Source organism: Zingiber officinale, chromosome 4B (assembly GCF_018446385.1).
Source record: "Zingiber officinale cultivar Zhangliang chromosome 4B, Zo_v1.1, whole genome shotgun sequence".
Taxonomy (NCBI): Eukaryota; Viridiplantae; Streptophyta; class Magnoliopsida; order Zingiberales; family Zingiberaceae; genus Zingiber; species Zingiber officinale.
Window position 1 is genome coordinate 102,954,502 of NC_055993.1, and position 26,227 is coordinate 102,980,728.

The 26,227-nt window shown below is 39.3% G+C and overlaps 6 protein-coding genes across 7 annotated transcripts; 3 read left to right on the forward strand and 3 right to left on the reverse strand.

Moving 5' to 3' along the window:
* Window positions 1–5,097: 5,097 nt before the first annotated feature.
* On the reverse strand, window positions 5,098–7,628 carry LOC121978476. The gene is made up of 4 exons (XM_042530817.1): window positions 5,816–7,628; window positions 5,532–5,736; window positions 5,267–5,439; window positions 5,098–5,180 (listed from the first exon to the last, which is right to left on the reverse strand). The coding sequence occupies exons 1-4, from the start codon at window positions 7,626–7,628 to the stop codon at window positions 5,098–5,100; spliced, it is 2,274 nt and encodes a 757-aa protein (XP_042386751.1).
* Window positions 7,629–12,491: 4,863 nt separating this feature from the next.
* Window positions 12,492–14,413, forward strand: LOC121975815 (cysteine-rich receptor-like protein kinase 29). Its single transcript, XM_042527698.1, has 3 exons — window positions 12,492–13,070; window positions 13,159–14,143; window positions 14,210–14,413. The coding sequence occupies exons 1-3, from the start codon at window positions 12,627–12,629 to the stop codon at window positions 14,290–14,292; spliced, it is 1,512 nt and encodes a 503-aa protein (XP_042383632.1). The 5' UTR covers window positions 12,492–12,626; the 3' UTR covers window positions 14,293–14,413.
* Window positions 14,412–16,304, reverse strand: LOC121978477 (pentatricopeptide repeat-containing protein At3g49170, chloroplastic-like). The gene has a single exon (XM_042530818.1). The coding sequence runs from the start codon at window positions 16,302–16,304 to the stop codon at window positions 14,412–14,414; it is 1,893 nt and encodes a 630-aa protein (XP_042386752.1).
* Window positions 16,305–16,428: 124 nt separating this feature from the next.
* LOC121978478 (protein GAMETE EXPRESSED 3-like) lies at window positions 16,429–19,316 on the reverse strand. The gene is made up of 10 exons (XM_042530819.1): window positions 19,220–19,316; window positions 18,981–19,052; window positions 18,718–18,905; window positions 18,325–18,645; window positions 18,014–18,260; window positions 17,662–17,946; window positions 17,496–17,582; window positions 17,379–17,411; window positions 17,107–17,315; window positions 16,429–17,019 (listed from the first exon to the last, which is right to left on the reverse strand). The coding sequence occupies exons 1-10, from the start codon at window positions 19,314–19,316 to the stop codon at window positions 16,489–16,491; spliced, it is 2,070 nt and encodes a 689-aa protein (XP_042386753.1). The 3' UTR covers window positions 16,429–16,488.
* Window positions 19,317–19,555: 239 nt separating this feature from the next.
* On the forward strand, window positions 19,556–20,053 carry LOC121978479 (probable calcium-binding protein CML14). Its single transcript, XM_042530821.1, has one exon. The coding sequence runs from the start codon at window positions 19,556–19,558 to the stop codon at window positions 20,051–20,053; it is 498 nt and encodes a 165-aa protein (XP_042386755.1).
* Window positions 20,054–21,068: 1,015 nt separating this feature from the next.
* LOC121975816 (glycosyltransferase BC10-like) lies at window positions 21,069–25,966 on the forward strand. Of its 2 annotated transcripts, XM_042527700.1 has the most exons (11): window positions 21,069–21,422; window positions 21,512–21,628; window positions 21,720–21,820; window positions 23,166–23,237; window positions 23,333–23,414; window positions 23,530–23,610; window positions 23,837–23,875; window positions 24,688–24,753; window positions 24,962–25,108; window positions 25,478–25,671; window positions 25,736–25,966. In XM_042527700.1, exons 1-10 carry the CDS (start codon window positions 21,153–21,155, stop codon window positions 25,655–25,657), a joined length of 1,155 nt encoding a protein of 384 aa, XP_042383634.1. In that variant the 5' UTR covers window positions 21,069–21,152; the 3' UTR covers window positions 25,658–25,671; window positions 25,736–25,966. The 2 variants fall into 2 exon arrangements, with proteins under 2 accessions (XP_042383634.1, XP_042383633.1); XM_042527699.1 differs by having other exon boundaries at window positions 25,478–25,966.
* Window positions 25,967–26,227: the final 261 nt, after the last annotated feature.

Below are 26,227 nucleotides of genomic sequence, written 5' to 3' on the forward strand. Positions count from 1 at the left end.
GGAATGATGTTAGGCAGTGTGGAAAGTCCCGTGAGTGAAGCCAGAGGAAAAATTCAGATGGATCAAGGGTGATCGGACATCTGGTGTGGAGAAGTCTAAGTGGGTCAAAAGGATTGACCGGACAATTAGCGAGAAGTGCTAGCAGGTCAAGGGAGTGACCGGATGCTAGGAATGATGTACCAACAGGTCAAGGTTGACCGAATGTTGGTGTGGAAGCCTTAGGTCTAGGGCTGAGAAGTTTGGATCGGTCTGGTGACCGATCCAGTGATACTGCGTTTGCCCTGATCGGTCTGGTGACCGATCAGAATCATATCAGTGGCTCACTGATTGTAATCTGATCGGTCTGGAGACCGATCAGGAGGCAACGCAACCTCGCGAGAAGAAAGCCGTGGATCGGTCTGCTGACCGATCCACGCATGGCCTGATCGGTCGGCAAGACCGATCAGGCATAAGCCTGATCGGTCTGTGGACCGATCAGGGCTTCGATCGCGACACCTGATCGGTCTGGGGACCGATCAGGTAACAAACAGAAGCTTCATGCGCGATCAGGGTTCTAGCCGTTGCGACGCAACGGCTAGTTTCTTCGCTGTCTTCTTCGCAGGTATAAAGGGGTCGAGAGCTGCTGCTGCACTGTTACTTCTTCCTCTTCTCTTCTGCTACAGAGCTGCTGTTCTGGTGCTTGAGCTTTGTTGAGCTCTTCTTTGCAAGCTTCGCGTGAGCTTCTCGACTGGGATATCCTGCTGTTGTAGGTGTTCTGAGGAGCTACTGCTTCAACGAAATCCAGTCGGCGAGGAGGCAAGAAAACCTGTGTTTTTACATTCATTGTTCTTGTCTTCTTGTATTTCTTGTTATATTCCTTTCTTGCTGTTGCAAGAATATTGTGGCGAGGTTTCTCCACCCACAAGGAGTATATTGTATTAGCCGGTTCTCCGGGGACTCATCCACCGACGGATTGACTGGACTCGTCCACCTTACGGACACGCCGAGGAGTAGGAGCCCTAATCTCCGAACCTCGTTACATCGACGCGTTGAGGTTTGATCTTCTTGTTTTCGTTTCCTTGTTTGTTTTTCCGCTGCGCTAACGAATTGTAGGAAGAAAAACGAGAAATTGGGGTCGGCTATTCACACCCCCCTCTCTAGCCTCGTACAAAGGATCCTAACATCGACAAGGCGCCCGAAGGGCGCCTCAGCACTATGGATCAACTTTTGGATCCACGTCAACAATGATCCGAGCGCCGGGAGAGGATTCAGACTCCTAGAAGTGGATAAAACTTTATCACTTAGTTGTTGCATGGAGATAGAATTTTGTCATGCTAGGACTCCCGGACCATGCCACGTCAGGAAACAACACTTTGACCAGCGAACTTATAAAGGGAGCCCTAATGCTCTTTATTTCTACACAACACTTCCTGTATTCGAATTCTTTCACTCTGTTCTTCATTTGTCTGTGCATTCAACGTTCTATACGAGGCTTCTTTGCCTCCGACTTGTGTCGAAGAAGGAGTTGATTAGTTGATTTGCCTTGGATTAGACCAAGTAAATCTTTTTTCTCGTACTTCTTTTATGCATTTTAATATATTTCAGTAAAGTGCTTGTCTTAATCAAAGCTATCAGTTTTGAAAAATGTATACTTATTTTTTCAAGGAAATTCATCCCCCTCTTGCAAGCTGTACAGAACCTACAATTGGTATCAGAGCTCAACCATTTCAGAAGGACTAACCGTCGATCGAAGCACAAGAAATGGTCGGAGCTAGCATCTACCCACTAGTGTTCGAGGGGGAGTTCGTGTTTTGGAAAAGTCAAATCGAGGTATACTTTAAAACCGATTTCAATATTTCACTAATGATTAAGTACAATTTTGATATACCCAAAAGTAAAGAAGGAAAAGAACTAGAGGAGCATCGATGGACTGAAAAACAACATAATGATTTTATGGCTAATGGTAAAGTTGAGTGTCACCTTCTGAGTGTTCTGTCTACTCAGGAACTCAACATAATTGACAACTACAAGAGTACAAAAGAACTTTGGGAAAGTTCTTGAAGCTCTATAAAGAACCAAAAGAAGTTGAATCCAACTTCTCGATGGACACCGAGTCGTCTTCAGAAGAATCTGAGACCAAGGAAATTATCAAAATAGCACTTATAGCCGAATACCTACCTGAATATAAAGAAAGTTCGTCTGAGATGAACATCGATGAAGGGGGAGAGTCTTCGAAAGAAAACAATGACAAAGGAGGAGCATCAGATAATGAAATCGACATGGTAAATAAGGTATGCCAGCTTCCTCCTGATCAAGTATTCGAGTGTATTAAAATGATGCAAATTATGAACCAATTTTGTCTCTTTCAAAAAGGTTAATATTAACTTAGAAAGCAAAATACACAATGTAGGCTTAAAAGAAGAATTTGATAAATTAATAGCTGAAAATATAAAATTAAAAGATAAAATAACATTGTTAGAAAAAGATAATTCATGCTCAAATTTTTTACCAGCTCCCGAAAAAATTTTCAAATATAATTAAAGTCTTAACTAGTATTTTAGATATCATAAGAACTAAATTATAAAAGTAGAAAGACAACTAATTCGTAGAAAATATCTGGTTAATCCAGTAGATAGGAAATCATATTGGATTTCAAAATCATATTTATGTTAAATTTTGTATGTATGCTCTAATTTTTATTTGCTTAAATATTTTCATTATCTAAATATTTTTAAATAATTTTTTTCAAATTCTTTCTGCTCGAAAATTAAATACATCTTAATTTTTATGTGAAAAATAATTTTATTACTAAATTGTAGAAAAAATTTCAGATTTTTTTTATCGATATATGATTTTTATGAATTTTTCAAAAAAAATCATATCTTTAAAAATTAAAAAAAATTTTGATAGTTATTTTTAAAAATTTTATTTTTTTTTATAAAATAATATGTTCCTTCTCAAAGGAAATTTTGTCAAAATTTGTCGACTGTTATTTAATTTTTTATAAATTTTTTATCAAAACATTAATTTTTAATATCAAAAATTTTTAAATTTTTTTTTGTTTTTATAAATACATATTATATTTATTAATTATAAATTACCTACATGTTATTTTATTAGTTTTATTTTATTTTCCTAACTTAACTTGGGTTACTCATGTTAAGAAAGGAAAGATTTAAGTATCTTGTAGTAATTTTAGTGTGATCAACCAAATCAAGTTAGGTCATATTATGTTTAATCCTTGTGTCTAAGTGTGTAGGAATTTAGGAGTACAAGAAGTCGAGTGAAAAATGCAACTAGTGAAAATGATGACAAGGGAAAGAATCGACGGGCTTGGTGTGTTAGAGGGACGAGGTGCTATGGAAGAGTACGCTGGCGGACGAGAAGAAATCGCGCTGTATTTTCGAGGGACAAGAAGCCGAAGCGGAAAATTGCTCGAGGAGAAGGTCGAAATATGTGTTTGGGTGATCCCAATTCCGGATGGTCGAGATCACCCAAGCAGCCAAAGAAGCTGCCGGATAGTCAGCACAAGGCCGACTGATCTGGGCGCTCGGACCACCAGAGTGCTTGAAGGGTGCCTTGACGTTACGGATCAACTTTGGGTTCATGTCAGCAACGGTACGAGCACCCGGAGAGGGTTTGGACACCTGAAAGTGGATAAAATTTTATCACTTGGTCATTGCGTTGCCTTTGCATGGAGATAGAGTTTTGCCATGCTGGGGGCGCTCAAAGAGGATCCGGGCTCCCGGACCGCGCCATGTCAACAAACGGTCACTTCGACCAGGGAGCCCTAGTGCTCTTCATTTCTACACAACAATTTATGTATTAGAATTCTTTCACTCTATTCTTCATTTGTGTGTGCATTTAACATTCTGTATGAGGTTTCTTCGCCTTCGACTTGTGTCGAAGAAGGAGTTGATTAGTTGAGCTTCATTTGTGTTGGATTAGCAATTTCTAAGGTTATCAATCAGATAAATCGTTTTGTCTCGTAATTCTTTCATGCATTTTAATTTATTTTATTAAAATGTTTATCTTACTCAAAATTATAAATTTTGAAAAAAGTATATTTATTTTTAAGGACAATTCACCTCTTTTACCCAGTGTCAGAGTATCCACATCATATACTCTAAATATATATTTTTCCTTAAATTTTATTTTCATCTAAAAAAATCCCTTGTATTAGATACCCTACCAGTTCCCTAAATTTAGATTCTATGAACAATAACTCCCTAAATTTAGGGAATGAAAATATTACTCTAAACATTAAATGAATAATAAAAAATATAGAGGAGAGAGAAATAATAATAAATAAATAAATATATGATAAATTATAGAATATTAATGTACCATGTATCGAAAAGAGATTCTCTAAATTTAATAAAGTTGATGATTTATCTTAAATTTTAGAGATATCAATAGAAAAATTGATGGGTATGATCTCAGACGGATCTACGTAAAATTCTATGTAAGGAGATAGATCTACGTAGAATTCTATGTAAGGAGATAATTTTTGGAGGGAAGCATATCCTTCCTTGATTATCAATTTTTTCTTTTTATAGCTCTTATCGGCTAATTTTGGCATTAAGATTCTCCTTTTGTAACGGTGGCCCACCATCATTACTGCTTGTTCTCCTTCTGAAATAGTCAATGCTCGTCATTATCAGTCATCTTTATTGCTCACCACTTCCTGCGCAAATAAGACACCACGCCCCTCTTTCCCTAGCCCAAGTTTTCGACGTCGAGCACCATCCAATCAATGTTTTGAAAACCGGATCGGTCATTGAACCGGTGAAATAATCGGATCCAGATTTTTTAGGTTCGACCGGTCGAACCGGTGGTTCAACCGTTAAAAAAATTCCCACTTCAAAATAAAGAGAGGAAACCTATTGTACCAACAATTTATCCTATTTCATATAAGATCTGGATCAATTATAGCATTAAATTCACTAAATTTATAACTCTAGCAAATAAATATATACTAAATAATAACATAACTACTAAATAGTTCCATTCAATTAAAAAAAAGACAATAATTCATTACAAATATAATAATTCTTAACAGCAACACAGAATTAAAACTAACCAATTCATCATGAATTTACAACTCTATTATCACGTTCATATCCATTCATCAACAAGAACACTTCTATGTTGAAATAAGTCCAAATTAACATCCTCGGGCTCAGCTTCATCTCCATCAGCTGAAAAGGAAAAAAACAATCACATTTAGTTCAATAAAAATAGTTATATCTTTATACTTAATAATATAATATCGTATCAAAACAACCTTCAAATTCTTGAAAATTCGAACTTTCCAGAGGTATTGGAAGTTCTTCAAGCCCCTCTTCCAACTCATCATAATCAAGCTCTCCTATTGGCGTTTCTTCCACCACCCAAAAATCTGTCTTATCAATGGACTCATAATCAACGGGATCATAACTTCTCTTTGGTTGTTCACTCCTACAACATATTTCATGAGTTATTAATATATTAATAAATTTTTTGATACAAAATAATGAAATTAATTAAAAAAAGAATAATTTCAGATGTACCGATATTGCAATCGCAAATTATAATGCACATATACAAGATCATTAAGTCTCTGATGCTCCAATCTATTCCTTCTTTTTGTATGAATACGCTCAAAAACACTCCAATTTCGTTCACATCCGGAAGAAGAAGCTGTTTGACCCAAAATCCTAATTGCAAGCTTTTGTAAATTTTGAGCATCACAACCAAAGAGCTTCCACCAACTCTCTACCATAATCACAGTGAATATTAGAATATTAGATAAAGAAAACTAAATAATAAACTTAATATAATAAAAAATTATTACCTGGACGATTTTTTTGGCTGCTAAGAATAGCAGATTTTCGCCCAAAACTCCCTTGGCGATCTCGAAACATACCAATCTCATATGTTAATGCATCCAAACTACACCAATCTACCTTTGATTCTATGTAATCAAACAAACCATTTGTGATCTCTGGATGGGTAGAAAATGTGGGATCATATTGAAAAGCAGGATTCAAATAATAGGCAGCAGCATGAAGATTCTTTCTCAACATTCTATCCCATCTTTCATTGATTATGTCAGTATAAGGCTTGTAGAATCTCTCTTTGTTTTTAAAGAGCTTCTTGATGCCATTAATTGCTCTATACATGCCCTCATAGACATAACCCAAAGAAGGTCTTTCATCAGTGTCACAAACACGCAAAAGACGAATAAGTGGGCCCATAATCCTCACTGTAATCAAACAATTATTCCAAAACTTTTCATCCAAAACAATTTGCTTGACCTCTTTTCCTTTGTCTATTTTCAAGAACTTTTTGTAATCTCCACTGGTGACTAGAGCTTGCAAACTATCTTTGTGATCATGCAAACTTTTTAATGCAATAAAAGTAGTTGCAAATCTAGTTTCTCCTGGACGAATAATCTCCTTCCACCCTTTTGTCTTTCTCAACCAATTTAAAGTGTACTTGTGGTTATACACAAATACAGTCACAGTTGAAGCAAGTGATACTATGGCTTTCACATCATTCATTTGACCAATATCCTTTAAAATTAAATTGATGCAACGTGCAGCACATGGAGACCAACAAATGGTTGGGTATTTTTCACTTAGTAGAGTTCTAGCAGCCTTATAATTGCTAGCATTATCAGTAACCATATGCACCACATTTCTTGGACCAACGATTTCAACAATTTCAGCAAATAAATTACACAAATTTTGTGCATTTGTCTCAACATCAGATGCATCAACAGATTTTATGAAAGATATACCTTTAGGACAGTAAACTAAAAAATTAATCAATGGTCTTTGTCTACTATCTTTCCACCCATCACCCATTATAGTGCAACCAGTTTCAGTCCAAATACTTCGAAATGAATCAATAAGTAAAGTCAAATCTTTCTTAGCTTCTCGCAACAAAGGCACTCGCAGATCATAATAAGATGGAGCTTTATACCCATGACCCATTGATGCTATTTGATCAATAGCTTTTTGAAAAAATGGAGAGTTAACAGCATTTATAGGTATGCAAGCATCATAAAACCAACGGGCAATAGCCATATCACAGTTGTGCCATTTTTCTTTACTTTGCAAAATAGCCTTGATAGTGGGTTGTGAATTATCATGCCCACCTTTAAAGAAATTATGTATACCTAGGCCTAGTGTAGTGGCTTTTCGCTTTCCTTTATCGGATGGTGCACTTACCTCATTGATTGTAATTCCTTTAGTGTGAATAATGGGAATTTCTTGGACTTCATCGCCATCAAATTCATCTACAGATCGACCAAATGGATTTTCTACCCCAAATTCTCCTTTTTTTTCTTTTTTCTTCTCAAAAATATCTTTCAAAGTTACTGAAATAGCATGCCTAACTTCTGGTGGAACCTTTTTACAGGAAACAATGCTACCCCTTGCTCCCGCTAAGTGTTGCTTCATCCTAAATATGCCCCCACCCGCAAATGTCTTGTGACAATAAATGCATGTCATAGTTTTTCTTCCTTGTGCATTTACACCTTCAGAAACATGAGCCCATGATATATCCGCTTTCTGTCTATGACTTTGGCTTGCAGATTCTTCACTAGTAAATGGTCCGGCAGATGAATTTGCATTGCTACCAGTACCACTACTACCATCCATTATCTTGAAATATGAAAACGTAGGAATATAAAAAAAATAACATTCTTATACACAAACTAAAAGACAAGTGTGCACATGATTAGGCTAAGCTATTGCATAAGCCAAACTGTTACAACAAAAGGCAAATAAAAACAAGATTTCTACTCTCCTTTTTTTTCCTCTATTTCTTTGCTCCTTTGAAAGGGTTATCTTCTAACATTTAGTAAATAGATGATATGGAAGTAATGTGGCTGGATTTTCTAATATTCTCAGTTTCCTTTAGTTTTAAGTATTACATTCTAAGAATTTAACAAAAGGTATGTTAATGAAAATATGAACCTTTGCAGTTCATATGTTAACAAAGATAAGGAAACAAAAACACATAAATTGTTGGAGCACTCATCTACTTAAGAAACTTAAGAAAGAAGGAATCAAGCCCAGATAACTAAATGCCTTTTGTAAATCACTAAATGCCTTTTGTAAATCACTTCCTAATGTTGACTTTTTTTTTCCTTTTAGGCTTACAATGAGATGTATAATACTTACATTTTAAGCTTAGAATGAATCAGCCGTATAAAATAAATTAAGCTGGGAAAAAAATGAATGGAAGCTTCAAAAAACTAAAAGTTAATGAAAATTAAGAAAACTAACCTTGGGGATTTGAAAGCTTTGAAGAAGTTGAAATCTAAAACCTTTGAGAGTTGAGGCTGCAGTGGAGTACTGGAGTGGAGGCTGCAAGAACGGAAGAACCAAGAAGCTCGCTGGAATGGAGTGGAGGGCTTGGATGCTGCAAGAAGCTCGCCGTCGCTGGAGTGGAGTGGAGGCTGCAGTTATGAGAAAACACAATAAAGTGGCCGCTAGGTTTCCAGACAAAAAAAAAAAGTCAAAAAGCAAGCATTGTTTTGAACCGCCGGTTCACCATATCCCGGTTGAACCGCCGGTTCCCGGTTGTTGACCGGTTTTGACCGGTCAATTCACTTTTTCGGCTTTAATGGTTGACCGGACCGGATTTTGGACCGGTTCACGGTTCGATCGGTCGGACCGGCCGGTCCGGTCCGGTTTTCAAAACATTGCATCCAATCCGGAGGTCGATTCTCAATGCCTAGAATTATCCACTCTTGAGTTCCAGTGTCAAACACCTTTCATTCTCGAGCCTGTACTACACCAAGGACCAAGTACCGAATCCAATAACTTTCATTAATCCTTTTCCTTTCATGCCTGATCGAACCTGAGTTAGACCGGACCTTGGCCCCTAGGGTTATCCCTATTTCTTATTTTCTTAATCACAAATTATTACCGTATAAATGCTGTTTAGGCAACAAATGCAATTGCATACGCCATCAAGAAAGAGAGCAATTTATCAATTTTTTTAATAGCCCATTCCTTATTATCAACTTTTGTTTTTATAGCTCTTACCATAGTTTAGTTTGTAGAATTATGATCTTACGTAGAATTGATTTAAGGTCAGGATTAGATCGTAGAATCGTAAGATCATATCAAAATTTTTTAAAATATTATCATACATGATTAATAATTAGAAAAATACCTAAAAACTCATTTACATATAAATAAATAACTATATATATAATCATTTATACTCAACACCTCAAATTACATTACTACGTGTACAAATTTAAATTAACTTATAATTCAACTATCTCGCATAGTTATAATATTTATATTTTCATATCATAAAATTAAAAAATATAAAATTTCTATTAACACAATAATAATAACATATTCAATGTCAAAAATATTTTCTTAGTTTATAAGATAATTTAATTTAAAGGCAACAAAGTACTTAACGTATATAAATAATCTTCTAAAAACTGGTTGATGCCACACAATACTAGACAACAATGTTTTAAAAAGCGCGAAGCGCGACGAAGCGCCGAGTCCAAGCTTCAAGCTTTATAAGTTTATGCGAGCTTAGGACAATTTTAAGCATAAAAAAGTGTTTTTTATTTTTAAATAAAATTTAATTATTTTGAACAAATAAATAGATCAAATAATACTTAAACATGATAAATTTAAGATTTATGCATAAATTTTTCACATGTTTAGAAAGGCAAAAGTCACAAAGTTTATAATATCTATTAGTTTTAAGTTTTCACAATAAAAGAACATAAAAAACTATATATTATTTAATTTCTTGTCTGATTTTAATTCGATTTCCTCAATTTTTCTCGATAGTAGGCAGATAGGGGGTTTATGGCAGATTATGGCTTTTCTCTCAAGAGTTGAGAGACGTCGTGTCTCTAAATTTTTTTTCCTTATGTTCTTTAAAAATTTACAAATCAATTAAAATTATAAATAAAAAATCACGCTTAAGCGCTATTAAGCGCGCTTAATCATGCTTAATTTGGTCAAACATACTTTGATCGCTTTTTTCCTATTTTCACCTAAAGCGAAGCTTTTCTTCCTCGCTTTGCACTTAAGCGCGCTTAAGCGGCACTTAATGACGCTTTTTAGAACACGGCTAGACAATAAGTATTCAAAAACTTATTATTTTTTGAAAAAAATGACAGAATATTATTGATAAAAAAATAACTCAAAAATAATTAAACATATGTTTAAATAATTTAAAACCCTAATAAGATGAAAAAAAGATAAAATCTTCTAGACCTCCGAAAAGGATTTAAATGATATTTTTTGGATTTGAAGTAGAGTAAGGATAAACTTTGAAATTTATTAAAGATCTCTGAACGAGATTTGATTTGATATATTATATGTCCCATGATTTAATCCGAGTCAAAAGTTATGACCTCTCAAAGCTTCCACCGATCTTGTTCCGATTCTGCTCTGATCCTACCGATTCTGTTCTGATCATACCGATCCTGCTGCGATCCTACTGCAAAAGCAATTCTGCACGATCCTGAATCGATTTTGGATTTCTGGATTGTAGGATCGTATGATCCTACGATTCGGATTGTGATTTGACAAACTATAACTCTTACCGCTTGACGGTGTTAATTTTACCTTTGGAATTGTGGCCGACCACTATTAGTAGTGATTACTCGTTTAGAAACAACCCCTAAAATCTTCTCCTTCCGTAAAGGTTAACACTCGGTCATTATCAATCATCTTTATTGCTTCCATTTCCTTCTCAAATAAGACATCACTAGGTTAAACCACCCCTCTCCCTAGTCCAAATTTTCAATGTGGAACATGATTAATTCGATTCTACCTATATAGATAGTGACTTCACCTCTCACATTTAGATGATGGACCCACTCGAGATCAATGGAGCTCACTATCCAAATGTAAGAGATGAGGACACTATCTGTATAAATAAATTAAAATTTTCTGTCATCATCATTCAATCCAGAAGTTAATTCCAGTTGCCTAGAATTATCCATTCTCGAGCCAGAGTGTCAAACACCTTACATTCTCAAGTCTTAGGTGGTGTTTGGTTAAATGATAGGAATGACTATAGATATGAGGGGGTGCTTGGTTCGAAGAAGGGAATTGGAATAGGAATGGGAATGATAGAAGTGGAGAATGAGAATAAGGGGTTTTCATTCCCCCCATTTTACTTGGTAATGGCCCATTCCCATGTTTGGGGGATTTAATCCGTGGGACCCACCACCAATCCCTCAAACCAAGCACCCACTTTCAATCCCTTGCCCATTCCCCACTCTATTCCCCCCAACCAAGCATTCCTTGAGTTTGATAGTAAGGTGGAATGAGAATGAGAATGGAAATGAAGTCATCTAGTTATATGAGTTTGATTGATTCCCATAAATATAAAAATCATTCCCAAACCTATAATCCAAACATTATCTTTTACTATCATTCTATTTCCTCATTCCCAAACTCATCAATCAAACACCCCCTTACTATGCCCAAGTACCGAACCCAATAACTTCCTTTAATCCTTTTCCTTCCAGACCTGATCCAATCGACACACATTGGCCTAGGGATGTAAATGAACCAATCGTTCGTGAACAAGTTTGGTGTTCGGCTTGGTAAGAGCTTGTTTATGTTCGTTCAATATACATAAGGTTAATTAAATGAACAAGCCTGAACAACTTGTTAAGCTAAACAAACAAGCTTGAACACATATATGTTCAACTCGTTAATGTTCATGAACAATGTTCACGAACTATATTTATTAATAAAACTCTTTTCAATATGCTAAATAAACAATAAAATTAAATAAAATAAATAAATAAATTTAAATTAACAAACTCAATAATTAATCAAACAACTAAAAGTTTCAAACAATCATACAAATTTGAATTGAGAGTTTTGATAACATTTAAACGAACCAAACTCAAACCAAACTCAAGCCAAGCTCGAACCAAGCTCAAGTCAAGCTTGAATTGAGAGCTTGATAATATTTAAATAAACCAAACTCAAGCCAAGCTTCAAACAAACTCAAGCTCATAAAAAATAAACCAACTCAAGCTTGAACACTCATTTCAAAAGCTTGGTTCATTTTTAGCTCGGCTCGACTCGATTTGATTACAGTCCTATATTGGCCCATAGGGCTATACCGACTCATTAATCACTAATTATTACTGGTATAAATGTTCTTTAGGCAACAAATACAATTGCATACGTCATCCAGAAAGAGAACAATTATTAGGCAAAGCACGCTTTGTATTTGTATTATTATTAAAGAAATGTTCTATATAAAATATATATATATATATATATATATATATATATATATATATATATATATATATTATTGAAATACTTTTATTTTAATATTATTATAGTATTTTGATTAAAATATGGAATAGGTTTGGCACAAACTGTGTTAAATAATTTTGTTTAAGTCAACGGAAAGTCAAAAAATGAAATTGACCTCTTTCGAATAATTGGATCATACATGTTCAACAAGACTGGCCGTTGACACGGAGTCAACTTCAAGTCTTCGTGATATTATTACTCTCGCTATGATTTAATTTAATCTTCGCTTTCTTGCTATCGTTTTTTGTAGAAATTCCTGAACAAGATCAAAAATTTGATCCAAAAATTGCTTTTTTAGTTTTAAGAAAAATTCTCACCATGAGAAGTTCTGTTTTAATTTTCTTCTTCTGCGTCGCTCTTTACACCGCCGCCGCCCAACAGTCTCTATACCATAACTGCACCGGAGGCACGTTCGACTCAGCAGATAGCGGAGGTTTCGGCGGAAGCCTCAGCGCGCTCTTCTCCAAACTCTCTTCAGCCTCCTTGGCCTCCAACGCTGCGAATGACACTGCCGGCGCGGGAACCGACGCCGCCTACGGCCTGTACATGTGCCAGGGCGACCTATCCGGCTCCGACTGCCAGAGCTGCGTCCAGGTGGCGATCGCCAAAATCAACCAGTCCTGCGCCGGCTACCGGAGGGGATTCATCTGGTATGACCAGTGCTTGCTCCGCTACTCCAAAGTTGACTTCTTCGGCCAAGTCGATTTTGCCGGCGTCATCATGGTCAACAGCGAGACGACCAGCTCCATGGAGCCCTACGAGGTGGCGAAGATTTGAGTTTTTTCCTTTTTTTTTTTCCCCTTTTTCTCAAAGATGAGATTTTTATGCGACTGAGATGGAAATTGAGCAGGTGATGTCGGCGTTGGTTGAAGAGGCTCCTTTCCGGCAGCCGCTCATGTTCGCCTCCAACGCCTCCGACCTCTACCCGATCTTCGCCATCGCACAATGCACCTCCGACCTCACCCCCGATAGCTGCCATGGCTGCCTCACCTCGATCTTGAACTTCATGCAGACCTGTTGCCTTCACAAAAGGGGCTGGCGCTACCTCTCACAGAGCTGCTGGATCCGGTACGAGGCCACCCCCTTCTTTTCCGTCCCCAGTAAAACCGAGATCATCCGCAGTCGCTGCTCCGCCGACGACTTCCCCGCCGCCCTTCTCGCTTCTGAGCAGTCGAACCTCCTAGCTGTAGTCGCCGAATTGGAATCCAACGCCAATTCGAGCGGCTTCTACAACACCACGATACGCGATCAGAGAGTCGGTGATTTATTTGGCCTCGCGCTGTGCCGGGAAGACCCTGCGGCGCTGCCGAGCAGCGCGTGCACCGGTTGCCTCCACAGAGGCAGGACCGCCATCGCGAACGAGTGCACGAACAAGACGCAGGGGATCATGTGGTACGACGACTGCCTCCTGCGGTACTCGAACCAGACCATTTTCAACGTGGTGGACAGCGAAGGGAGAACCTTTTGCAGCGGGGAGAGCGTCTCGTCGGACACCGCCAATATAACTATTACCGGAGCTGGGGCAGTCGTCGAAGCGGCGGTCGGCAATGCGTCGTTGTTCGCTTCCGGCATTTTTACGTCACGTAACGCGAATACGAGCTACGTGACGGCGCAGTGCACGAGGGATCTCAGCAGGCACAATTGCCGGAGATGCTTGGGGGACGGGATCAGGATCGTGACGGATAATTGCACTCAGCGAAGAGGGTGGCAGTTCTTGTCCGGGAGCTGCATGATTAGATACGAGGCGTATCCTTTCTTTACCGAGATGGCTCCGACGACCACAGTCCCTCGTGGCGGGCCTGGCGGCGGCGGCGGCGGTGGAAATTCTTCGCCAGGTTTGCGTCTGCTTCTTTATATCATAATTCGAACTCGGAAAATCTGTGAATCTTAATCTTTCGTAGGAGGAGGAGGCAGGAGATCATCAAATGTTAAAGTCATTGCAATTATTCTTCCAATTGTGGCAGTTTTGTTCCTCGGAAGCTGAGAAAAGAAAAAGGTGACCGAGTAATCGAACCTCCAAACAGATGAATCTATATGTTATGAACAACTAAATTTCTCTCTTGAAATGATTGTTAAGATGCAGTAATTTCTTGTTACTTGACTTTACCAAAAGTCGCAACAAGAACAGAAGCCTTGAGAAAACCGATGATATCGATTTGGATCCTTCAGGATAATCTCTTTGTTGTAGGTAGCTGATACAAATTTGAAAGTTCTATGGCAATCTGTACACACCCTAAGGTTTTTACCTATTCGAATTAGGCTTCCACCCTTCATCAGTGCAAAAGCAAGAGCCAATTTTTCTGTGTGACTACATAAATCTATCACTTTGTCATCTTCCTTCATCTTATGGCTCACACAAGAAGTGTCAGAAACAAAACCTGATACTTTCATGGCCTTTCTAACTGACTCTAAAAGATCATAAATCTGTGGACAAACATCCTTTAGGCTACAATCACCAACAGTGAACCTGTGCACAATGCCTTTAGCCTCCACCCAGCTACAAGCAGTTTCCGGCTTAAGTCCCAACTCTTTCATAACGTATCTCGTCTTAGCAAGACTCTCCCACCTTCCTGCATCAGCATACAGACGCGATAAGTGCAGGTAAACATTTGTGTTATATTGATCTAGCTCTAAGGCTTTCCTAGCCGCATGCTCTCCCAGTTCCAGGTTTCTGTGATTCTTGCACGACGAAAGCAGTGTTAGCCATATAGCTTTGTCAGGTTCGACAGGCATCATGTTTATAAACTCGTGTGCTTCCTCAAGAAGCCCTGAACGACCATACAGGTCCACCATGCATACAAAGTGCATCATCTCTGGTACAATGCAGTAGTCTCTTTCCATAGAATTGTATATCTCTCGACCTTCATTGACTAGCCCGCCATGGCTACAGGCTGACAAAACAGAAACAAAAGTGACACCATCAGGCCTGACTCCTAATCTTTTCATCTCATCCAGCAACTGCAAAGCTTTCGTGCTCATTCCATATTGGCCGTAACATGCAATCCATATAGTCCAAGTAACCACATTCTTTCTGGGCATTTTACCAAACAGAGAAGTTGCATATTCGATGCTCCCTGACTTCACGTACATGTTAAGAATAGAATTGTACACAACCAAGAAGTCCAGATTATTGTTATCATAGACATGTTTAAGTATATACCCATGCATTTCTTTACCTTGACGAAGATCAGTCGTCAAACCACATATATTAAGCACCGTCGCAAGTATGGACAATCTCAACTGATACAAATTGTGCGAAACCATATCCTTGAATAGTCCCAGTGCAACCTCAAATGACCCATCGAAAAAGCAGCCATTGATGATCGAATTCCACGAGACCAAATTTCTCTCGGTCATTCTGTCAAACACACTCTTTGCACAAGCCATCTTTCGGCATTTTGAATACATATCCACCAATGCAGTCTGCAAAACCACATCAGCAGTGTCAAGAAGACCACTCCTAAAGCAATACCCATGGAGCATTCTTCCTGACTTGACCTCCTTCAAATGTGCACATGAAGAGAGCAAACTAGCTATAGTTATCCTATTTGGTTCAATTCCCTCTTCCAACATCCTAGAAAAGAAATGCAGTGCTTCAGCAGCGCGTCCATTCTGCGAGAACCCACAAATCATCGTGCTAAAAGAAATCACATCCCTTTCGGGAATTTCATCGAACAGGCGGTAGGCTTCGTCGAAACAGCCATACTTCAGGTACATTTCCACAAGGCCTGTGCCGACCACAATATCACCAACGCAAGAAGACCTGATAGCAAAGCCATGGATTTGCTGTCCATGGAGAGGAGATTCTTTTAACTGGAGGCAGAGCTTAATGAGGGCTGGGATGGTGAATCTATCCGGCCTAAGACCTTCCTTCTGGGATTCTAAGAAGTAGGCCAAGGCCTCTCTCGGCCGTCCTTTGTTGAGGTGCGCTCTCAGAGTGGAATTTAGAGAGAAGGTGGTCATGGAGAAGATGAAATGAGAATCTAATCTCAGCATAATCTGACTGGCTAAATCCTGCAGGTTACCAAAATAGCCTAAAAATAGAAACTGGGAATCTAATCTCAGAATTCCTATTCAAGAAATAATACGATCTGGTTGACTTGACCAAGGAATTCTTCAAACGTAGTAGGAATGTAGGATAGTTAAAAATACAGCACATACAATTTGGCTTTTACATGGTTCAGTTGGTGGAGGACAGTGTTCTTCTCCTCATCAATCGCATTCTCCTCTCACTCCAATTCCCCTGAAAAGATTGACTTGTGAATGTTCTTCCTCCAGATGCAGCAGTGTGTGATGAGCCCTCTCCGTTGTTCCATTCCATCTCGTTGACTCTTTGCGACGGCCCTGCTTCTTCTTCTTCTTCGTTTATCGAAACACTGTCCACTGAAGAAGAAGAAGAAGAAGAAGAAGAAGAAGTGTTGCTGTAAGTATTAAAAATGGTCACGCTCTCGCTTCTTCTCGTGCTGTGGAAGGAGTGGCTCTTGCCCTTTCCATCGTACACCGGCAAGATTGATCTCCCATGGCGTCTTGCACCGGTTCTGTCGCTGCCCAGACTGTAAGAAGTAGACAGTTTCCTCTCCACGCCCTTCTTCGCTCTCACAATCTCTCCCAACTGATCGATCGCTTCGTCGTTTGCAGCGCCTTCAGCCGCCTCTTGCTCCAGCTCGGAGATCCTGCTACTCAGTGTTCTTCTCTGGCTATGAAGCGATCGCTGGCATTGGCAATGGAAAGATGGTGCAAAGTGATTTGATTCAGTTTATCATTAAAAAAAGGTTCGATTTTTCGGCGAGTTGCCTACCCTCTTGTCGAGGAATCGAACGAGACCATGATCTTGAAGCTTCTTCTTTCTCCATAAGTTACAGCAGAATCGAACAGCTCCAGCTAAAATGAGTAGCATCACAAGCTGGAACAACAGGAAGACAAATAAAGAGCTCGATTCACCGTCACCTTCATCAATCGGTGAACTTTGTTCATTCGGTTGCGAGCAAGTCCAAGCGATCCTTTGTCCTGATCAAAACACACTCTGTTTCAGTTTGAAAAACATTATAGAAAGAACCAATGATTTGATACCTGCAGAATAAGATGGAAGACTGCTTCCTATCCCTGCAACAAATCAAGGCTAAAAATGGAATAAATCATGCACAAATCTTCGGCATCGACAAGCAATTTCAGAAGAAACAAACTCACTTTTTGCAGAGAGGATTGACAGGAAAATTCTCTCATCCATGTCAAAGCTGTGAAGGTCACTCTTGGGCAACAAGGAAGACATTTCACCTGAAACATACAAATCGAATTCTCGAACAATTTGCCTCAAGCATTGTGTCCTAATTGCGAACATGAACTAGACCCTCACCATGATAGCTCTCACTCCAGTAAACAGTTCCTGTAGCAGGAGTCAACAAAGTAATGACCATGCTTGTTGGCTTAAGTGCAGACACAAATGTGTAGTTGCCGGTTGTTCGAGTGGATTTCTCCTCCATGATTGTCTGAGAGACATACACTGCGAACCCCGAGCAGTCGAGGACTGGACTACTCATTATCACTGAATCTTCAGCATTGTTCTGAAGGTACTTCCTAAACTCACCGGTAGGCGAAAACGAATACAGAAACCCATCCAATGAGCCAATTGACAGCCAGCCTTAGAAGTTAAACAGACAAACTCTTAAGAAGTTTATTGATCAGTGTAAAGATCTTCAGTTGTTTACCATTAGAGTCGACGACTGGCACGATCGTTTCAGAGCTCAAGAGACCGACATTGCTCTGCCAAGAGACGGTTCCTGTCGATACATCGAGTGACATTACAGTAGCCTTCCTGGGGAAGATTAAATACAGATGGCCATTGTTTCCTGGAACTATGTTGATCATTTTATCTATTGAGCTAAAATCTTGGATCCATCTGAAGTGTGGACTACGAATGAACAAGGAATAGATCTGGCCTTCAGTGTTTGAAACCTGCACAGGGAAGCAAATTATCATTCATCAAATCGTAGAAGAAGATTTTGGTAGAGGTTCTTACGTAGATGGTTCCTTCACACTGATCGACAACAGGCACTGAATTGAAGAAGCAGTCTGTGGTGTTCTTCTTGCAGCCTTGACGATAACCGAACCGATAAAGCAGAGGCCCAGCGCTCCACAGAAGCTGCTCTCCTCCTCTCAGAGAAACAGCGAAAAGGGCACGGTTTCTTACCGCAACAAATAACGACGTGTACAAGCAAGATATAGAGATTCCAAGTATTTCCCCCGAGTTCCCGCCGAAGAAGACTTCGACGGTGGACTCCGGACGACCGATGTTGGAAGGGTTTATCCTCAAAACTCGATCTTCGGCGACCAAATATATCTGACAGTGGAAAGTTCATCTGAATATGCTAGTGGAAGTTGTAGTGAAACAATGAATTATGGTAAAGATCACCTTTCCTCTATCGTCGGCGATGGGTGCTAGATCTGATCTGCATTTGTACTGGAGAGGGATGATCCAAGCAAATGAGCCATTCTTTTCGAAGCAGATCAAATTCATTCCCGAGCAAGAGAGGAACTTTCCATCTTCTGTGAGCATCAATGGGTTCCCCAATCTGTTGCTCTTCCTAATTCGACCTTCAGCTGGAACATAAATAAATGCGTTAGAATTGAAGTAGTGCGATGGAATCGATCGTTTCAAAAAAGAGGGAAAGAAACCGGAGTTTGCGGCGTTTGCAGATGGCGGCGCGAGGAGCAAAAGGAGAAACCGGAGTAGCATCTCGAAAGATTCTAGAACGCAAGATTTGCAGAGAATCTATGAAACAATAGTAGATCTTTGGGAGCGGTTGAGGGGAGTAACCGCCGCCGCCGCCGCCCCACGTTCTTGGGAGTAACCGCCATCAGTTAGATTTCATTTCTCTCACCATAAATTGTCATTTATTAAATTGGCAACTAACTATTTGCAATCATCAGCTTGTTCCAAAATCTATCTATATCTTCCAAATTTAGCCCACAAAAAGAAACTCCGGCCTTGATTTTTTCTAAATTTGGCATTGCAATTGCGGACACCGGCCACACGTTTCCATGCCTTTTATCCCGTTTTTTTATTTTCCAAATTTATCAACTCCTCTTTTCGATCTCAATCCCGACAGCTTCGAATTCCATCCCTCCGAACAATCAATTTCGATCCAACAAACAAATAACAGTTCTTCCTCTAATTCGATATATTCCATAAATTTTGTTGCTGTGATCGGTCGTTTGTGTGTCGGTCGGTCGGTCGATCGATCGGGATTATGGTCGGCGGTCGGGGGCTGCAAGGGGAGCAACTCAGGCAACTGCGCAGCATCTTCAACCGCTTCGACATGGACGGCGACGGCAGCCTCACCCTCCTGGAGCTCGCCGCTCTGCTCCGTTCCCTGGGGCTGAAGCCCTCCGGCGACCAGATCCACGCGTTGCTCGCCGGCATGGACGCGAACGGGAACGGCGCGGTGGAGTTCGAGGAGCTCGCCGGCTCCATCGCGCCCATCATGACCGAGCAGGCGCTGCTCAACCAGCAGCAGCTCCTCGCCGTCTTCAACGACTTCGACCGCGACGGCAACGGCTTCATCTCCGCCGCCGAGCTGGCCCGGTCCATGGCCCGCATGGGACAGCCCCTCTCTTTCTCCGAGCTCAACGACATGATGCGCCAGGCCGACACCGACGGCGACGGCGTCATCAGCTTCTCCGAGTTCACCGCCGTCATGGCCAAATCCGCCGTCGAGTTCCTTGGCCTCACCGCCGCTGTCTCGTAGCCCAATTAATTAATTAATTAATGTCGGAATTAGGATTAATAATTGTGCTCAAACCATTTTTCGTGCGTTTAACATATACGTGTAAATTAATAAATATTATATATATATATATATATTGGTTTATTTAAGATTAGAAAAAAATTGATAATATGATTGTATTATCTTAATTAAAACTATCATTATCCTTCTAATTTGAAAAACAACATTTCTCTCCTCCCTAATAGTTGTTTGATTGTAAACAAGGAACGAAATTAGCTAAGGAACGAATGTCATTAAATAAGAATAATAGTATTTCTTTACGAATAAATTACAATTCATCAAACATAGAAATATATATTTGGTGATAATTTAGGAGTAGAATAGCTATTTCTATGAACACAACACACCATTAATAAATAAATTGACCTAACAAAGACTTTGGGCAACAAAGACCATGCTTTATAGATGAATGCTATAGATCAATGAGAATGAAGCATAAGTGAGGAATAATTAACATTTAAATCATCTTCTCCATCAAGTCAATGCAAATCACATTTAGGTCAAGCTCACATGGCTTCTGTGCGTCCAACCATACCATTTACATTCTCTTCCTACTCACCTTTTCACTGTCAAATAGTATTTATTGGAATACTTAATTTAAGGGACCTAATCATCATTGAGTATTAATGAGACTCTAATATTTTTTTAATTAATACTAGGTATTTAGTTTTTTAAATAGACTAATTCGGTCTCACTAAAATTATAAATTAGAAAATGCTCATTAAAGCTCATGCCAACCTTACCACAATAATTTTATTTTTTTGAAAGATATAAAAAGGCAAAATTAAATGAGATGTATTTTTTTTTTCTTGCTTTAAGATGCAAGCTACCTAATTTTAGCCACAAAACAAGCGTGATTCGGCAAAAATCCTTTTTTGTTTTTAAAAAAGTGAAAATAAAAATAAATTTAATGCAATTTTAATTTATATTTATTAGGATTTAGTCGCAGTATATATTCATTCGCCAAATCCAAATCCATGGCGGCATCGACGCGGTGGGTGAGTAGATCGAAGGCGTGCGCTGCTTCAATTTTGTGACACAAATCGCTGGAATCGCGACGATGAAGAAGAGGCCGCTGCCGCCGTCTTCGTCGTCGTCGCCGCAGGCGGCCTTCTCCCCCAGCAGGCTCTGGCTTGGTCTGCAGCTGCTCTTTTGGGCGTCGGTGTTCGCGTGCTCGGTCGCGCTCATCCGCATCGCCGCCAGATCGGCGTCCCCTGACGCGGTCGTCGGCGAGGAGCCGCCCGTGACCGTCGGCTCCTCCAAGATCGCGTTCCTCTTCCTCGCCCGTTCCAATCTCCCGCTCGATTTCGTTTGGCACACCTTCTTCCAGGCATCCCCGTCGCTAAAAATCTCGCCTTTTGGGGGGTATTGCTTTCGCTTTCACGGTTAGAATAAGCTCGATTTTGATTTGTTGTGCAGAATGCGGAAGAGGAGAAATTCTCGATTTACGTTCACTCTGAGCCGGGATTTGTGTTCGATAAGACGACGACGAGGTCTCCGTTCTTTTTCGGCCGCCATCTTCGGGATAGCATAAAGGTCTTTTTTATCCTCCTTTTTACCTTTTCTCCTTCATTTGGACTTAATGAAGAACTATATAGATTGAGCGACAGGACTTTTGTGGTAGCAGGTGATTTGGGGCGAGTCCACTATGGTTGAAGCAGAGAGACTGCTGCTTGCTTCAGCCCTCAAGGATCCTTCCAATCAGCGTTTTGCCTTGATCTCTGATAGGTATCATCACTTCCTTGAATATAGTAATGGAAACTAACGATTCTATTTATATATACTTCATATTTGTGATTTTAATCGATCTAATATTTATTTTCCATGTTTAAAATGAAACCTCTTTTGTTGATGGGTTTGTTTCTGATCTAAAAAATGAAGCTCATCAACCTACCATGGCTTGTACCTTGTATTGTAACGCGCTCACTTGGCTACCAGGAGGGGTCGGGTCGTTACAATAAAAATGCGCCTTTTTATTGTAACGACCCGACCCTTTGGCCTCTTGGGCGGCCCTTGCGGCGGCCCCTTATGTCGTCGGCTCATTTGGCGACCTCTAATGTCGTCGACCGACGATCCTTGGCCGTGTCGTTACTCACTAGGACTTTCCACCCCTGACAGTTCCCCAGTATTCAAACTCTAGACTTCCAGGCTAAGTAGTAGAGTTTATAAATCCTGGTAGCCAAGTGAGCGCCTCACTTGACTACCAGGATTCATAAACTCTAGTATTTAACGTAGAGATCTAGAGTTCGAATCCTGGGGAAGACAAAAATCCACTGGCCAGGGGTGGGAAGTCCTTGTGAGTAACGGCACAGCCGAAGGGTCGTCGGTTGATGACATAAGGGGTCGCCAGTTAGGCCGCCATTGTGGCTGCCCAAGGGACCAAGGTTGGGCCGCTAGTGTGGCCGTCCAAGGGGCCGAGGGGTCGGGTCGTTACACCTTGGTCACCTTTGCCCCCGGGGCTATGTTGCAGCGGCAAGACATCCAAGTTGTCACCCGGGCACCCACGGTTCGAGCCCCAGCTATGACGAATTTGTAGGAATTTTTCCTCCAAATGGGGCACACAACTAAAGGATGTTGGGCTCTTGGACTGCCCGCTGCGAGCGCTTCCCGATTTACCTTGGTGGCCGGTAGGAAACTTCCGTGGGGCTGGACCGGTCATCCCATACTCGACGTTACCCAACCTAATTAATCTTTTTTTTTTTTTCGATCACCTTTGCTGCATTTTTGCTACCATTGGTCACCTTTTCTGCAAAGAGCAACTGATACAGACGCTTTCCTTATTTTCTGTGCTAGATAATTGTAAACTGTATGTTGCTTGTGTCAGCAAGTCTTATGTTGAACATTTACTTGTGACTTAGTTGATTCTATTATCTTGAAACATGATTTACATTTGCTTATGTCTATCCAGAATCCCTTTCTTGCTTATCTTATACCATAGCAATTATTGGTTTTCTTTAATGGTTTTTAGGCTATTTTTCATTTTATTTCAATACCTTGCAATTGTATTGGTCTGAATCTGCTTTGATTGACCATGATAAGGATGGGTCTCTGATTCATTTAGTTTATATTGCAGCTGTGTACCCCTTTACAACTTCAGCTATATATATGACTATGTGATGTCTTCTCCAAAAAGTTTTGTGGATAGGTAAACAGAACGAAGGGTGTTCTAATCTTATTTTCTTACTTTTACATTTTCTTATTGGATGTGGAGATGGCTAAGTTATATTGCCCTCGTTCTAGCTTTCTTGTCAAAAAGGAAGGGCGTTATAGTCCAAAAATGTTTCCCACAATACCCAGGGACAGATGGAGAAAAGGTTCTCAGGTAATTTACTTTTTAGTGTAGAAGATGATCAATGCGTCTACTTTTCACAGTTAAGATTAACGATTGGTGTTTGTTTCTCTTTGAGTTTGTATGACTGTATAATTTTTAAATCCAGTGGATAACCTTGGTTAGAAAGCATGCTAAGATTGTTGTGGACGATACAGTTGTTTTTCCAGCATTCAGGAGATTTTGCAAGGTGAGGACTGTTGGTGAAATTTTTATCATTCTTAGATATTTTGTGAGCTTAAGTTTTTGTCTTCTCTGGAGTTGTTTGCATGCTGAACTGGCACCATAGAGGCATAGCTAATAATGGTTAGAGTATGGTGATCTTTGCTGTGGGTTCTAAAGTCTAAACCACTTGGGATACCTTGATCATGTTTGTCAGTTAAACTATTTAAAGTCTCTTATTGTGGCCCTTGCAGCACCTGACTGGAGAAGCACTCGGAGGAAAACAGAAAAATGTGAGTAGATTTATGATCATTCTAATCAAATCATTGCCTCTTGAAACGAATTCAGATCTTTTGTTTTTTCATTTTTTTTTTGTATTATATATTGTGTTTCATTGTACCGCTGCTACTTCAGTTAACTTAATTCATATTACCTGCTTAGTTTAGTAGCATGCTTTCTTTCTGTTAACTAAGTTTACCTCTTAGCACATAGAAATGTTTTTTTTCTGCTGATATATCTAGAAAGGATTTGGTTCTTCTTGTTGACTACTGAAACTCTCAGTTGGAACTTCTATTCTCTTTTAAGTTTTTAACTTGTTAATGTTCAACAAGAACTCTTTCATAAGTTCTTATTTGAGCTCACAAAAAGTTAAGACATTGACACTCAATATTCTTGGATATGTAAAACTTTGGAAACACTAAATCCTGCACTTGGATTTACACCTGTTCAATACTGTTGCCAAAGTTTGAGCAACATAGAATGTGCCAATGTGATACTAGATGAAGTTCAAGTACATAGATCTCAAGGACCAGATAAATGTACATATGGGTGCCAAACTTGAAAAAGTAATATAGAAGCTTACTAATGCTGCCTTAATATTATGCTTTTGCAACTAGAGTTGTCTTCCATTTACTTTTGCTTTCTGTCTATGCTGTCTAGCATTTACTATCTTGGCTTTTGTGCATTCGAGTTGTTCATTTTTGATAGTTTATAAATGTTTTCTTCTCTGCAGTACCATCAATTGGAAATGAAAATTGTACTGGTTTTATATCACGAGCCTCTCTTTTCAGTAGTAACTTCTAACCTTTATATTTTATATGTGCAGAAAGAAGCAGCACAGGAAGAACATGATTGCATAACAGATGAACACTATGTCCAAACATTATTCTCTGTAAGAATATGTTATGCTCAGAAAGTTAATTGTTTATCTTGATTCCTGTGTTTGTCATTTGTGTAGTCCTTCTTAATGACGATAGATATGGTTGCGCAGAGCTATGCCAAAGTTACCGTGCAATATTTTGTGCAGAGCCATGTCAAAGTTAAATTAAGGAACTTAATGTGCGTGTTTTTTCATGGTCTGATCATTCTCTCTCTTTCAGATGACTCAACTTGATGATGAGCTGGAGAGAAGAACATTAACATATACTTCATGGAACCAATCTATCGATGTGAAGGACAAAAGAAGTTGGCACCCTAAGACATTTGAATTTGCTGATGCTAGTCCACAAGATATTATCGAAATAAAGGTCACTTACTATCTGCTATTTCTATTAAATAAGCTTGCTTTTCTTCCACATTTTGTGCAATTCACCAACCCCCGTCGCTACTTAAACCATCGAATCACTTTCTCTTAATGCTGTGCTAGGTGGGGAGCTTAGCGAAGTGTTGATGTTATCATACTGTGAATTTCGATAAGCATTCCCCTTTTTATCAAATAGATCATAAAATATACTGCTCAAAGTTAAGGTGTCATTAGCACAGCTGACAGTATGGTTCTTCTTATAAATTTCGATGAAGAGCGATATGTTCCTGTTTGTACTAATTATCTTGATTTCTCAAAAAAAAAGTACCCAAGTTCCCTTTACCTCAAAGCTCTCTTCTTTCTTATTTTGCAGAGTATCAATCATATATACTATGAGACAGAGTATCGAACAGAGTGGTGCCAGTGCAATGCTAAGTTTGTTCCATGTTTCTTGTTTGCAAGGAAGTTCTCCAGGAGTGCTGCTATGCGCATTCTCAATGATGATCTCGTGGGCCCATTCGATGCTGGTTCTTTATTTTTTCCAGACTCATAATTTTGCCTCTACAGGTAGCTCAATATTTTCAGGAACACACACATCTAAAAGTTTGATCATTCAATCATATTCATTCAGATGAAATAAGAAGTTAAACTCCATTGGACATCTACGGAAAAGTTGACTGTTAGGCTGTTAGTAGATGAAAATATACATCATTAGAAGATGCAGGTTTGTACATAACCAAATACAACACATTTCGATCGGCAAAGCTTCAACTCAACATATAATTGTTAGATGACAGTGAGAATTTGTCTACTCATAGTACAATGTTCCACAAATACAAACTCTTTTGTGGCTTACACTTGATACAATGTTGGTAAATCTACAAGTTTCCATATTGTTTACTAATAATTGATGCTTGTTTCAAAAGATATTGTTTCCTGGTAAATGCTAATACTGATGAGTTCTCTAAATGACTATTGGGAAACCTTGTAAAAGTAAAATAAGAGAAGTAGAGAACAAAATAGGAAAAGTAATGTCGAGCTAACGACCAGACAACGTTAGGAGTGTTGGTGCAATTTCCCAAGGTCAATATTGATTAGGTTAACTAAACTTGAGTTGACTTGA

Excerpts from the sequence above, each read along its gene's own strand:
- LOC121978476 (XM_042530817.1), bottom strand. The coding sequence starts at position 7,628 with ATGGATGGTAGTAGTGGTACTGGTAGCAATGCAAATTCATCTGCCGGA. Across the intron at positions 5,737-5,815 it reads CAGCCAAAAAAATCGTCCAG|AGAGTTGGTGGAAGCTCTTT; the intron begins GTAATAATTTTT and ends TGATTATGGTAG. Across the intron at positions 5,181-5,266 it reads GAATTTTCAAGAATTTGAAG|CTGATGGAGATGAAGCTGAG; the intron begins GTTGTTTTGATA and ends TTTCCTTTTCAG.
- LOC121975815 (XM_042527698.1), top strand. The coding sequence starts at position 12,627 with ATGAGAAGTTCTGTTTTAATTTTCTTCTTCTGCGTCGCTCTTTACACC. Across the intron at positions 13,071-13,158 it reads GCTCCATGGAGCCCTACGAG|GTGATGTCGGCGTTGGTTGA; the intron begins GTGGCGAAGATT and ends GAAATTGAGCAG. Across the intron at positions 14,144-14,209 it reads CGGTGGAAATTCTTCGCCAG|GAGGAGGAGGCAGGAGATCA; the intron begins GTTTGCGTCTGC and ends AATCTTTCGTAG.
- LOC121978477 (XM_042530818.1), bottom strand. The coding sequence starts at position 16,304 with ATGCTGAGATTAGATTCTCATTTCATCTTCTCCATGACCACCTTCTCT.
- LOC121978478 (XM_042530819.1), bottom strand. The coding sequence starts at position 19,316 with ATGCCAAATTTAGAAAAAATCAAGGCCGGAGTTTCTTTTTGTGGGCTA. Across the intron at positions 17,947-18,013 it reads GCCAGTCGTCGACTCTAATG|GCTGGCTGTCAATTGGCTCA; the intron begins GTAAACAACTGA and ends TTAACTTCTAAG. Across the intron at positions 17,412-17,495 it reads GTCAATCCTCTCTGCAAAAA|GGATAGGAAGCAGTCTTCCA; the intron begins GTGAGTTTGTTT and ends GATTTGTTGCAG.
- LOC121978479 (XM_042530821.1), top strand. The coding sequence starts at position 19,556 with ATGGTCGGCGGTCGGGGGCTGCAAGGGGAGCAACTCAGGCAACTGCGC.
- LOC121975816 (XM_042527699.1), top strand. The coding sequence starts at position 21,153 with ATGAAGAAGAGGCCGCTGCCGCCGTCTTCGTCGTCGTCGCCGCAGGCG. Across the intron at positions 23,876-24,687 it reads TCGGAGGAAAACAGAAAAAT|AAAGAAGCAGCACAGGAAGA; the intron begins GTGAGTAGATTT and ends TTATATGTGCAG. Across the intron at positions 24,754-24,961 it reads ATGTCCAAACATTATTCTCT|ATGACTCAACTTGATGATGA; the intron begins GTAAGAATATGT and ends TCTCTCTTTCAG.